This window comes from Phalacrocorax carbo, chromosome 6, assembly GCF_963921805.1.
Source record: "Phalacrocorax carbo chromosome 6, bPhaCar2.1, whole genome shotgun sequence".
NCBI classification, from domain to species: Eukaryota; Metazoa; Chordata; class Aves; order Suliformes; family Phalacrocoracidae; genus Phalacrocorax; species Phalacrocorax carbo.
The window spans coordinates 6,502,272-6,515,374 of record NC_087518.1 but is presented as its reverse complement, the minus strand read 5'-3'; the positions used below and the strand labels follow the sequence as shown (position 1 = coordinate 6,515,374).

General features: G+C 46.9%; 1 protein-coding gene across 6 annotated transcripts in view; it reads right to left on the bottom strand.

Annotated features, from left to right (window-relative positions):
* The window catches only part of FRMD4B (FERM domain containing 4B), a 136,959-nt gene that overhangs the window by 77,308 nt on the left and 46,548 nt on the right, over window positions 1-13,103 (bottom strand). For 5 of the 6 annotated variants that reach the window (XM_064453486.1, XM_064453485.1, XM_064453484.1 and 2 more), the window contains exon 1: window positions 7,847-8,023. The exons of the other annotated variant lie outside the window; for it this stretch is intronic. In XM_064453486.1, the coding sequence (XP_064309556.1) occupies window positions 7,847-8,008 (162 nt within the window). In that variant the 5' untranslated portion in view covers window positions 8,009-8,023. Of the gene's footprint in view, window positions 1-7,846; window positions 8,024-13,103 lie in introns of those variants that run through there. 6 annotated transcript variants of the gene reach the window in all.

The window sequence follows — 13,103 nt, the reverse complement described above, 5'->3', positions numbered from 1 at the left end:
AACCTTGCTGGCACTGCTGGGAAGAGAAGCAGGGCTGCCTGGTGCCCGCGATCCAACAGCGTGAGTCAGCCCCGCTCCCCTCACCTGGGCCAGGCACTGGGGCTGCCTCCGTAAATAACAGCAATCCAGACACCTCCAGAGGGCAGCTCACCCCAGTTACCCCAGACACCTGGGGTGCGGTGAGGTGCCAGAGGTGTCTCGCCCTCCTTGTTTAATGCATAGGAACTAGCTTTGATCAATTATCCACCTTTTAAATAGCTGCAAAAAGATTCCCCCCCCCCCCCCCCCAAAAAAAGTTACTTTGTAAAAGTTAATATTCTCATAGCAGTGAGACTACAAAAGCTCTCCACACAATGCTCAATCACAGGTTTCATGAAAAAAAACACGAGCTGGCCCCACATCAGGCAGGAGGATGCCAGGTCAGGTCCAGGCAGCTGGTCCAGACTGCATCAGTGACCTAAGGGGTGGCAGCTGAGACAGTTACTCTGAAATACTGTCCCAAAACTAACTTGTGTTTTTCTCCAAAACAGACTCCAAAGCCCCAAAATAAGATGGAAAATAGACAGTGAGTCATTTTTCCTTAGAGAAATGACGTGAAGGTTACCTGGGTGGTGCCAACTCCTGCCCTGTTGGGATAACCACAGGGACAGGAATAGCTGGAGGAGCACAGCTCCTTGGAGGATCCGGGGCTTCCAAACAAATACAGATCTGGGCTGTGTAATTCAGCTCTACTCTGGGCCACAGATACTTTTACTAAACAAGAAAAATGAGAGTGTAAAAGAAATACAGCATACACCTAAGAGGTCCCAGCAGTGGGAAGCTGTTAGAGCTGCAAGAGTTGAGCAGGGGGAAACTCTCCACAATTCAGAGGCCGCCAGAAGTGCTCCAAGCTGGGGTTTGGGGATGGCAGCACTGCAACTCCCCACCAAAGGGTACTACCCCTACAGCAAATGCAGCCACCCCAGCCCCTCTGAACGAGGTCAGCAGATGCAGCATGCTTGATATTAGAGAGGAATTACTCCCACTTTTGCTACGGCTTAGCAGACACCGACCTGCATGCTTGCTAAGTGCACCTGCCCAACCAGATTCCTGATGGGCTTCATCTACACCAACATACTTGCTCTCCCAAAACAACCACGGCAACCAGACATGTCCAGTCCAATGTCAGCCAAACAACTCTACACTCAGCATGATGAGGACCTCTTTGCCTAGGGCAGCCACCTTTCAGGAGAGATTGCTCCCCTCTGTTTTTTTCCTTTCTATCTACAACCTCAGTTTTCCCTTCCTATTGCACTCTGGCTGCTTTTTTCCCCATTTGTTTTCCCACAAGTTTGCACTCAGTTTGGAGTATTGAGGTTTTGACATACACCTGAACGCAGTCAGAATGATCTTTCTTTTTTTTTTTCCCTGGTCTCTTCCCTCTCTTTCCTTGCTTGCACAGCCTATACTTTTCATCCTATTAATTCTTGTGCTGCTCTCTCCTGCTCTTCCAGCTTCTTCACACTCATCCTCCAGTCCTTCGCCTTCCTCTCCCACACACAAGCCAGCAACCTGCCTGCCTGAGATACCAACAAGCATGTCCTCCTCCACACCACGCACCCTCTGTCCAGCCCACATCACCCTACCTGGAAACCACTGACCCAATGAAAGGTAAGACCAGGGTGCTCAGAAAACAGCACATAACTAGCAGTGGCCATGTGGTATAAGTGGTATATGCAGTAACCTCTCCATCACCACTGCCAGCTCTGCAAACATTTGCGCCCGACGGTGAGCAGGAAGATGAAGGCTGGGGCACCCATCACCAGGACAGCACCTATTCTACGTCAGCTGGAACACCAACCATGGAAACATCACAGGCTTAAATCTAATGTTGCTTGGATAGTCAATGATGGCTTTTAATGGCTAAACAACAGCGTATTCAGGCTATTCTCAGCATTTTGATGACCCTCATTCTCCCCACCTCTCCTTCCCCAACACGCTGGGTTGATGCATGTTTAAATAAATGACAGACCAATTAGTGGGGAAAAGTGTATATGTGTATTTGTGTGGGAGGGTATTTAAGCTAATATATTCCAGTCCTGATAGCTTTATCCTCTTTGCAGTCTCTGCCAATGACCTGGTCTCCATCTGTACATAAGATTAGTAGAATTACTAATCACTAATTATGACTCAGAGGTTTTAAGAGCAATGCAGACTGTACAATGGTGGCCTGATTTTTAGAAAATGAGGAGACAAAGATAGCACAGTGTTATTTTAAGCACATGGACTGTCCATCCAAGATTGCAAAGGACTGCAGTGACAGCGCTAGCAAAAGGAGTGACAGAAAGCTAAACGCTCAAAAGGACAAAAAATGAAGTATGGAAAAACCAGCATGTGCCTGAAACACTTAATTTGCCTTTTCATAAGCCTCTTGTCCAGTCAGAGCAAGCTGGCCAGCCTCTCTGCACAAGGCTGAAACAGAGATTTATCCAGGGACGTTCACACAGCGATACCTTTGTGCAAGAGCCTGGTTCTGAAAAGTGGTGCCAGCGACGTTTGAAATCTAACATATTTTGTGAACTGCATCAGATTGAAAAAAAAATATTTATACAGGCCAAAGCGGGTAGTGAATAGAAGGCACTGTTTGAAACTGGCACCATGACACCCTGAAGGAAATGAGATGAAGTTCACAGTCTGGTTGTGAAGTTTGTCTGCTAGGGAAGAGGGAGGAGTGGTACAAAAATCATATTTTTCTTTGAATAAACTCTCTCGAACAGAAAATGCTATATCATGAGCTCAAGTGGAAATATGCCTGGCAGAGAGCTTTGGAAAGCTGCTGTTGGAAATGTGTAAAGCCAAGTTTAACTCTAAGCTGTTGGGAGGCAGTGCCCGGAGCCGGTCCTGTTCTCAGCTCTGCGAGAGGCTCCCCTGGAGCCCCAGCCGTGGGGAAGCCTCCACATGCCATTTTCGGACACGATGGGGGTTTCAAGCAGAGCCAAAGCTCTGCAGGTGATGAATGAGCAGTGCCACAGGATTAGATCAGATCCCTTCAGAAAGAAAAACAGCTGGCTGAAAGCAGTCAGAGCAAAGCTTTTCCAGAGCAACCGATAATCCCCAGTGTCCCAGTTTAAATCTTTGAAGGGGCACATATTTGGCATCCTCTAAAAAGGTCCTCAAGCTCCCTTTGGAAAGCCCTGACCCATAAGGACGCCTAAGGTTCATCCTCTGAGCATCGCTCCCAGGGCCTGTCTGGTGCAGAGGAAGGAAAGCTCTGCCCTGACAACAGAGCGCTCCCCGCTTTGTCCTCCCCCTCGCTGCTCCAGCACCACTTATCATTGTGAAAGAGAAGGAGAAAAAAAAAGGCATCCCCAGTTTTTTGTCAGCATTTTTGATAATGAAAAGTTAAGGTGTGGTAACAGAGGAAACACGGTCCTCACTATCCAAACCAACTACGTTAGCACCATAGGAAACAGAAGTCAACTGCTTCCTCTCGCGCTCCTCCGCCCCAGGTACATGCGGGATGGACACACGTACAAAGCTTATTTATTGTGCTTCATCAGCAAATTTTTTTTTTCACTTCACACGAAGGAAATGACCTTTCAGAGGTTAAAAAGCACTTTGTCCAAAAAGCCACATGAATTCAATTTACACTTTTACACCAGAGATTGTTAGCCAAATTACAAGTGTAACTGAATAGCTTAATCGCAGAGATGCTCCCATACCTCGTTTCGTGCCCAGCAGATATTAAATGCAATGCCTCATCGTGTTCTGCAGGGAGTTTGGGGACAGTTTGCCTGGTTTTTCTTTTCCACTTTGCATCAAGCAGAGTGACTGGCATGCATTTTAACCCTGTCACTAAAGCACTCACTTGACCAGTTTTTATTTGATAATGCTGCTAATTTTATAAATTAGACTTTGATGAAATGCTTCTTTCACACTTAAAGCACAGGAGCCAGTGAGGAATGACTGCGCCATGGGATTTATAGGACAAAATTGATATCCATACCTCGGGAAGACATGCACCAGAACACAGTAATGTTGACATCCCAGTGAAAGTCAGGCCAGTAGTAGCACAACTAAACACAGAATAATTGTTGATCCTGAAAGTTTTTGGCTTTGCCACTGCTTATTAACCTCATTTATATAAAAATTTCACTTTCTGTTTTACTGCCCTATAATTAAATAAAAGACAGGTGGCCTATAAAGCCTGCATGCGGAGAGCCCTGCCAAAGCTTTATTTTGGAAGCAGTATCAGGGCAGCCAGAAGTGCCACGCCGTCCCATTGCGGGCTCGGGGCGGCCTCTGGGAAGGCCCCCAAAGCCCAGCTGGCAGGGCAGAGCGCTTCGCACCAGACTCCGCAATAACCACAGCCGTCGCTCCTTTCCCTCACGGGACACGGGCACCCTTGGATGAAGGCTTCTATGCAGAAGTCTTACCTAGGGTTTTTTCCAAGCCCTAATAGCCCCAATAGCTCATATTGACTTGCTGCAGTTAGAAAGATCTGCGCCAGCTCTTCCATCAGCTGTCTCTGCAAGTCTCTGGTTTTCCTAAGACAGGCTTTCAGATGCTTTCTGCCACAGACAAGGCAATGTTCCCTTGCATACAACCCAAGCACTCGCAGAGAGGATAAACTCACATACTGTACAACCCTCCTCCCCTTGCGAGGATGCAGAGGTTATTTCAGAGTGAAACAGGACACCCCACAGCACTTGGGCTCACAGACTCCTCCAGATGAATAGGCTCTGGGCAAATAGGACATCCCTTCTCCTTTGGCCGGCGAGACAGATGATGGCAGGCACCTTGGCACAGAGAAGGAAGAGCACCTGAGCTTGGCTTGCTGAGCTGGGGCTGAAGTCCCTGCACCTATGGCAGGGTGAAACCACAGCTGGTAAGACTTTGGAAGGTGTTTCCTACATACTCATGTGAGAAACAAGAAGGCTAAATAGAGGGTAACTGACAAAGGCTGGTTTGTTCTTGTTGGTTTTTTTTTCCCCCCAACTTAAAGCTGCTAAGGCAGGTAAAGGCTTTATGCTGGCAGAGAGGATTTCAGCCTGCCCAGGCCAGGCAGCTCTGCCCCCCTGACAATGGCTGCACTTGCCAGCTTCAAAAGACATAGATGAGAGCCCTGTGTAGAAGCTTGAAGGTTTTCGCAGCTTCTTCATGCTGGGACTCAAGCTCAGGTCTCCCATGAGGCTAGCAAGCATTTTATATTTAAAAAAAATAAAGACCCAAAACCACCACCACAGTAACAAACAGCAGCCCAGAGAGAAGAAATCCTGGCTTTCCTTTCACCACAATAATGTACCGATGATTAAAATGAGACCTACTAGCAGCGTCCAACTGACCTGAAAATAGCCACTGACCCACAAAACAACGTGAATCCCAAATATGGATCAAAGCAAACCGAAGCCTCCAGGGCTGACCAGCAGTGCAAGTGCCTGTCACCTCACCCTTCCCTGCACGCCCCTTGCACGTAGCTCTGCGACAAATTTCTGACTTGTTTCACCAAGGTTTGTTATACCATGCACAGCCCAAGGAGTTCTCAGAGAGAGCAAAAGCTTAAGTTTAGCAAAAATAGTCTTTATATACAACCCATGGTATTTTTCACACCTGGAATCTGAATGTGAAGGAGTTACAGAAATGAACATTCTTGATGAAGTCAAAGCGGGAAAGGACTTTGTTAAGCACCTGTCCACATGCCAATATGAATAAGAGCACAAGGCAAAAGCATGCTTTCATGTGGCTGCACTAACTACAGGGCTTACTCCAGCAAGAAGTTAAGACAAATAGCAACCCTGGCACGAAGGAAAAGAAAAATAATACTTGATTCAACCTCTTACAGAGCTCTGACATCCAAACAGACCGGTGACATTTAATGTTGTGTGCTCAGTCCTGCACCCACTGGACTCAGCTGGGATACTGCCAGTGGTTTTAACAGCAAAGAGCCAAGACCTCAGCACAAAAAGCAATGTGTTACACAACCCAAGGAAGAGCTGCAGGGCATTCTTTCAGCCATCTCTCTTTACTACACCCCAAATTACCACTAGGAAATTCCTGACTTCAAAATATGAGTTGCCTTGTTTCTGCCCAGTTTCATCTCACAGGGATGATAAGGCACAGTCTGGCCCTCAGTGCAGCGAACACAGGGCAAGAGGCCACTGAGTGTCTGGCTGTGGCAAGCTGCAGGCAGAGGAGAGCAGGGAAGGGGCACTCCTCACCCACCCCCTGGCTCATGGGCTGCCTGGAAGGATGATGCAAGGACCCGTCTCCCCATTTTACCCATTTTCACATCCCCGCTTTAGGACACAGGCACAAGTCAGTGATGCTTTCCATAAAGATGACAGATTATTCCACCAACAGCCACTAGGGCACAGTAAGTTTGGACAGAGGTACAGTCATGCTTTGTTTTAGAAAAAAAAAAAATCTCTTTTCGCTTCAAGCCAACCACCAGAGAATCGCAGCTGAACAGGCTGAATACAGCTGTTGTCAGAGCTGGTCCTTACTGAGCCATTATTCCAGCCCTGGAGGGATGGGGTTTGCCTCCAAGGGGACACAGCAGGGAGCGAAGGCAGTCTTAGTTCTACACTCTTTACTTGAACAGGCTCCAAAAATGACATCCACACAGTACAGGTGTAGCTGAGTTTCATTTACAGAGCTGCATCCCACATTTCTACAGGTCAGTAAAGGTGGGCAGATGGGGAGCAATGATGCCTGTGCTCCTGCATTCCCTAAGTATACACAAACCATATTCCTCAAGTGACACATCTGTCACATATCAAAGCATTTACATCCATCATCTGTACAAGATGCCAAGATGCATTTGAGCACTTGGAAGCACTTCTATCACCATAAAGCTGTTCTCCCACTCCTGGGCATACCTTAAAGCCAAATAGCAACAGATCCTTTTGGGATTAAATAGGCACAGATGTCCCTTTAGCATGACTTTCTTATAGAAGGTACATCCTGACGGTTCTGGAGAGCTGCTCGCTACGAGCTGTGTCATTCTCTGTGTTGCACAACACCAGGGAGAGAAGAGAAGCAGCTTTGAAATATTCAACATAATCTAGCAAACACGCACACTGGCACTGTGACCGGACACACCTCGTAAGTTTACACATGAGACAAAAATACAGACACAAAAATAAGTAACCGCCACCAAAAACAGACTCCAAAGAGTGCCACCACCCCAGCTGCAACTGGATACTGCAATAACTGCAAGTGTGGTGCTGTATTTTTGTGCCTGCAGGAAAACAGCCTCCCAATAGTTGTCTCAGGACTTGTTGCAGCCCCCCCCCCTCCCCAACAGCAATCCCTTTGCATTGCAAAGTGTATCACGTTACAATCTGCCACTATTCAGCAACGCAGACACAAACGAACAGCAGGAAAAACTACAGCCGGTCTCTCCCATGGCAGCATCATGCTCCGAGTGCCCGATGGCAGCGCAGGCTGAGAGCTGAGCTGCACCTCCCAGATGCTGAGCGTGAGGATGGTGACAGCAGCGTACGGGGCTCCCGAGGGGCTGTGATACGGGGGCAGCCGGCTGCTGCAAGTTTTACGTGAACTGGCCAATTAAACACGTTTAACATAGAAAATATCTCCCCCAAACCATGAATTTAAGGCAGACACAGAGCTCTGCTTGTTTGAAAGCAATACTGGACATCAGCACAGACCACCAGGTTATAAACCTACTGGGTACCTTCACACCAGGGCTGTTTGAGCTGCGGCTCCAGCACGATGCTCTTCTCTCCCTGTCCCAGGCACCTCACCCAGGGCGTGCAAGGGATCAGACAGGTGAGCAAGCACGTGCCCGTCAGGTGGCACAATTCCTTTTTAGCAAAACCTGGAGCAGTTACGAGGGGGTTTTTACCTGGTAGACGTCCCGGAGGCCACACCATGCTCGCAGGGCTTGCCGGCAAGCCCGCAGCCGGGCAGCATACCACCTCCTCAGCGCCGCCACCGTCACCGTCCAGACGAAGCGGCTCCCGCTGAACAGCAGATCCTCCACCCCGCACATGAACACCGAAGCCATGAGCTGCTCCGCCGGCAAAACGAAATCCCCGTCCCGGCTGGCTCCCGCTGGCTCTCGCTCCCTCGTTCAAATGCCTGGCATGATGGCAGCCCGGCTTTATACGGCGGGCGGAGGGCAGGGGTGTTGCACAGAGCCAGGGTCAAGCCTTAAAACAAACTCCTCTTTCACGGCGCTTCCTGGGCAGATTCCCAGGCATGCCCCGGCCGGCGGTGCCTGAAGCCGAGCCAGCGGCTGCAGTAGCTCAGCCCTACCAGCAGCTCACACAGCAGCCTTGTCCTTCTTAGCAGCTTACATAAATCTCTGTTAAGCTCCAGTAGCTACCGCTATGTTTTCTAATTAAATTTTAACCCTTTTGCCATATGCCCCGACAACAACCCCATTTAGGCGCTGCAGGAAAGGAAGGAAACGGCTCGCGAGCGTTAATCGCGGCCGCACTTCAGCAAGCTGGGCTGGCGCTTCACAGCTCCCGCCTAACACCCGGCGCTATCTGCCTCCGACCCCTCATTATCTGCCATAGAGGGAACAAAGCTGTCATCGTTTTCTCCCGGCTGATCCTGTGCTGAAATTATACACTAGAAATCCTATTTTTAAAAAGCACCTTCAGGAGCCAGCAAGTGGAAAAAAATAACAACATAAAAATTATCAGAAGAGCTCCTACAGAAATAGATACACTAACTCCTCTTCCAGCTCGGATCACGGCAGATGCCCACGGCACAGAGCCACCTTCCTGCTCCACACCTCCCATTTGGTTGTTGCATCGTACAGATTAAACACTCATCACCTGCTAAAGAGACAATTTTGCTCTACTCAAACTAACATAACTCCATTAATGCAGCACTTGCTGCATGAGAGAAAAAACAAAGCTACTGGTGCTAGCTGCGCTCCTCACAAACAGCCCACACCAAATAAACACTGAAATAATAGCCCACAAGAGGATCCAGCCTTGCCTCGATAGTTGTAATAAAATCAAGCAGCACCCTGCCCTCCTGGGGATTAAACTGTTAATGCCAGCAAGATGCACCTTTCATTTGTGAGCTCCTTCTTACTAAAAGCTAAGGGAAGATGGAAGTCAAAGGGCAATTAATCTTTTTAAGACCCCTCAGAGGATTTGACATTTCCTAAGCTTTTTGGGACAGAAGCTGCTGGGGGCCCTGCATGCTGCCATCCACACCTTGCTGAAGAAACTCAAAGAGCGGATTTTTGGCTAAAACAATCAGCAAGACCAACTTCTCTGTAAAAGTGATCTCTCTTGTAGGATGAAACAAATGAGCAGGGGGCAGGAACAGCTTGCAGAAAGGCTGCATGGGACAGCTAAATCCCACCATGTTGCTGGTACTGCTTTCCCCAAGGGCCCTGCCTGCAAATGACCTCTACACCAGCGTTGCAGCAGCCCTCTCCCAAATGCTCTTCATGGGAGGAAGACACCCCGCATGCTTGTCGCGCAGTGCAAGTGCTCAAACTTATTTAATTCCATATTAATCAACCTTCTTTGTATTGGAAGAGCCTGCATCCATGCACAGTCAGCTCCCACGTCGTAGTTGTGGGTGATGCAATTCTGCAGACAGATGACTGCCTGTTTCAGGCAGGCTTTGGACCTGTGTGCCTCCAACCATCACACCTTTTCCTCTTACACATAACGAAGCAAGAGTGACCCTGCTCCCCTTGGTGCTGCTATCTATTGGCTATGCTGCTGCCAGGGAGTTTAAGTCTCTCAGAGTCTTGCTTTCACATGGGAAAGGCAACGACTATATTTCAAACATTATTAGAAGCTGTTACAAAGTGAGCTGGTGCAGGGAGAGATCTGGCTTGTGTAACGAGGGGCAAGTAAAGACTCACGTTCTACACTTGAAATCCAGCCGCCATATACCCACCCCAAGAGCTTTATCACTCCTTTGAATGCTGTCTTAGAGCCTGTGGCCACAGGGAAGTCTTCCTCACGCTCCAGTGTTACCCACCATCACTGTTCTGTGTTTAGAGAACTTTAACATCAACACAAAAGTACTGTGTCCATTTTCCACTGGGAGAGAGCAGTGACAAATATCTACCGAGAGTTATTCCCAGAACGTAAGCCAGCACCAGGCTCAGCAGCGGGTAACTGCCGTTCCTTCAGATAACGCTGCTTCGGAGAGGAACCAGCCAGGAAAATCTCCAGTGGCATCTGCGCGTTGTGGTCCAGTCATAATCAAATGTAAACACAGAGATAAAAAAAGAAAATCCAATTTTCAAGTTCCATTTCTAAAAGAAAAGAAAAGGAGCTTTGTAGTCAAAGAAACAGTGCAGGGAACAGCCTCATCCTGAGCCAGGAAAATCCAACTAACCCACTACGAAAAGTTTAAATGCTTCTATTGTGCCTGCTGTCTTCAGTGCCTTTTTGTTTTCCTTATCACCTAATTAGAGTGGAAAAATTAAGAATGAGGATTTTCTCCTTTAACTTAGCACAAGGATTTTTTTTTTTTTAATTTGGTTTACGATCCATGGTATCTTTAAATAAGAACTTAAACAGTTGCACAGTTACTCTTTATGTTTTGCAAGTTACTGTGCGCCTGAGCGGCGGCCTCGGATAGCTCCACCTCAGAAGGCAGAACCGTACGGACTCAGGCGCTCCCTCCTCAGCGCTCCCAACCACTTTACCCATCAATATTTCCATTACCTTTGCAGGCGTTATGCTCTTATAGTAAAGTTACAGCTCCACGTGCAGGCTAGAGCAAGGCAAGAATCTTTTCCCCACCCTCACTTAGGTTACACGGACTGCAAGTCCAGTCTCATGAATAAAAGCTTCACACACATCTTGTCGTCCCTTCTCCAGGCAAAGCAGGTGATAAAAGAAATACAAAGCAAGCGCCAGCTGGGCTTCACCTTCCCAGCTGACTCGCGTACATGGGGCAGTAATCACGCCATGGTGCACTGTCCTTTGAACCTGGGGCATGGTGCTGAATGCCCACAGAACAGAAAAAGAGCAAAGGAAGTTTATGATGCAAAGAGCTAAATGCAATTCGGAATAATTTTGGTGTTTTAATATATAGCTGATGAATCACCCCTTCAAATCCACCTTAGTCCTTTACGCTTTCAGAATCTGATTGCAAGTAGGTTAATTTGAAGCACCTAAATAATGTCCAGGCTCCTCACAGTCAGAACAGAAATCACAGAAAATTTGGGAAGGACAATCCAGTAGGATACCCAGATGGTTTACAAAGGCTGAAGTATCCAGATCTCTATTCTATGAAGGGAGTTGGGGAGGTGGGTATAAAATAGATCTCAGGAAAGGTCTTTGTAGATGTATGTACCACTTTCAAGGGAACACCAGAGACAGCTACTGAGTCTATTTGATGTACAGCCTTATGAACAACAAGGCATTCATTTCTGGTAAGAAATAAGCCTACACAACAGGAATCTAAGCAGAACATAACTTAAAAAGGAAACAGAAGACTTGATGTGTGGTGGGTCCATGCTTTTCCTTACATTATTGATTGTAGCTCCAGAATAATGAGTATTAAAAAGAAAAAAGGTTTGCTACCAACATAATAGGAAAAGATGATCCCAAGTGGATTCTCAGGCTTCCTTGCATGTTATCTTCTGTGCCAAGAAGAATGGAATGAGGCTTAGCTGAATTGCTGCTTTTCTGTTCAAAGTAGCTCATATGAAGTTCACATGAACAGAGAATTCATCTACCTGTGAGACCACGGGACAAGAGCATCAATCTTCCCTTGTAGCTGCACAGCAGTATTGCCCCTAGATACGACTTTTGATGAGACACATAGGAAAAAGGACACACAAAGTCCCTAGTGGCAGGTAATGAAATTAAAGCTTTGCTCGTTTTTGGTCTCTGAACCTTCAACAGTAAAAGGTGAGTTGTTACACAGATGCACAAAATGTCTAAATATACAGGCTAGCAGATGTCTGTCCTAATGGGTGCTTTAAAACACACTTTAATCCATAATTTGTCCTTATATTGAAGACACACGAATCAAACCAATATTCATAATATTCTGTAGAGCAAGCTGTAAAGTTCAGCGAAGGCCAAAACAACCCCACCAAGATGGCCTTCACAATGTTATAAGAAACGGTTCTTTCACGGCACATATCGCTATTTTGAAACCTGCTGTTACCTCAGCTCCAAGGGTTCAAAACCCTGATGCCCAGGGATGCTCTTGGGGCAATGATGAGCATCGTTGAGGTCCATGCTAGGACCCAAAGGGCTGTGGTAGCACACTGTCCACTGAATTCCCACCAGAAACTGGCTGCAGTCCCACCTCATCCTGCTACACCCAGACACGTTTCTCCTTTCTGCACAAATCTGTGTGCAGATTTTCATCAAAATTTTCCCATTTCGCTCCAGTTACAAGCCAACAGCACATAATTACACTGCTTTTAAAAATACATTTAAAAATACCCAAAGGTGCTGATTTGTAGAAGTTTTCATGAGCATGAACAACAGGATTACTTGGGAATTAGGACTTTCTCAGACAATGCTGAAGCTGCATATCCCTACCACTTTTTTTTTTTTCCTAAATTCCTGTCATGAAACAAGGCTGTCAAGCTGTAAGCATTAATGCAATTAACCCCAAATAAAGATGAAGTGACTTTTCAAAAATCGTTTTTACTACACTCTGGCCCTTAATTACCAACTTAATAAAGATAAAGTTAAACACAGTCGTCGGGCGCCCTCTCTTTGATGTTACCACCTCTCAGCACATAAGATGCTTAAAAGGCAGCACCGGTGCGTAGGATAAGTCTGTAATCCAGCCTGCCCTGATCAAGAGCTTTTGAAGTAAGATGCAACTTCTGGTAAAAAGTGTTTGCAAACTAATTTAGTTCTTTGAGATTATTGAAAAATAATTATGAAATATTCCTTAGTAACCTACTTTAAACCTTTACATTAGCATGAATTTTGGGGACACCTCAGAAGTAAGTCTACAGTTCCACTAAGATTTACCTACTGTCATTCACCTCACCAAACCTTGATTTAGAAAGCAAACTAAATCTGTATGGGAGGGCCATGCCATCCTCCCTTAAAGGCCATCAGCAGCATTCAATGGAGGTAATTTGGACCACCCTCCCGGCCCCGGGTGCCACACCAGGAATTTTGATTCCCAGC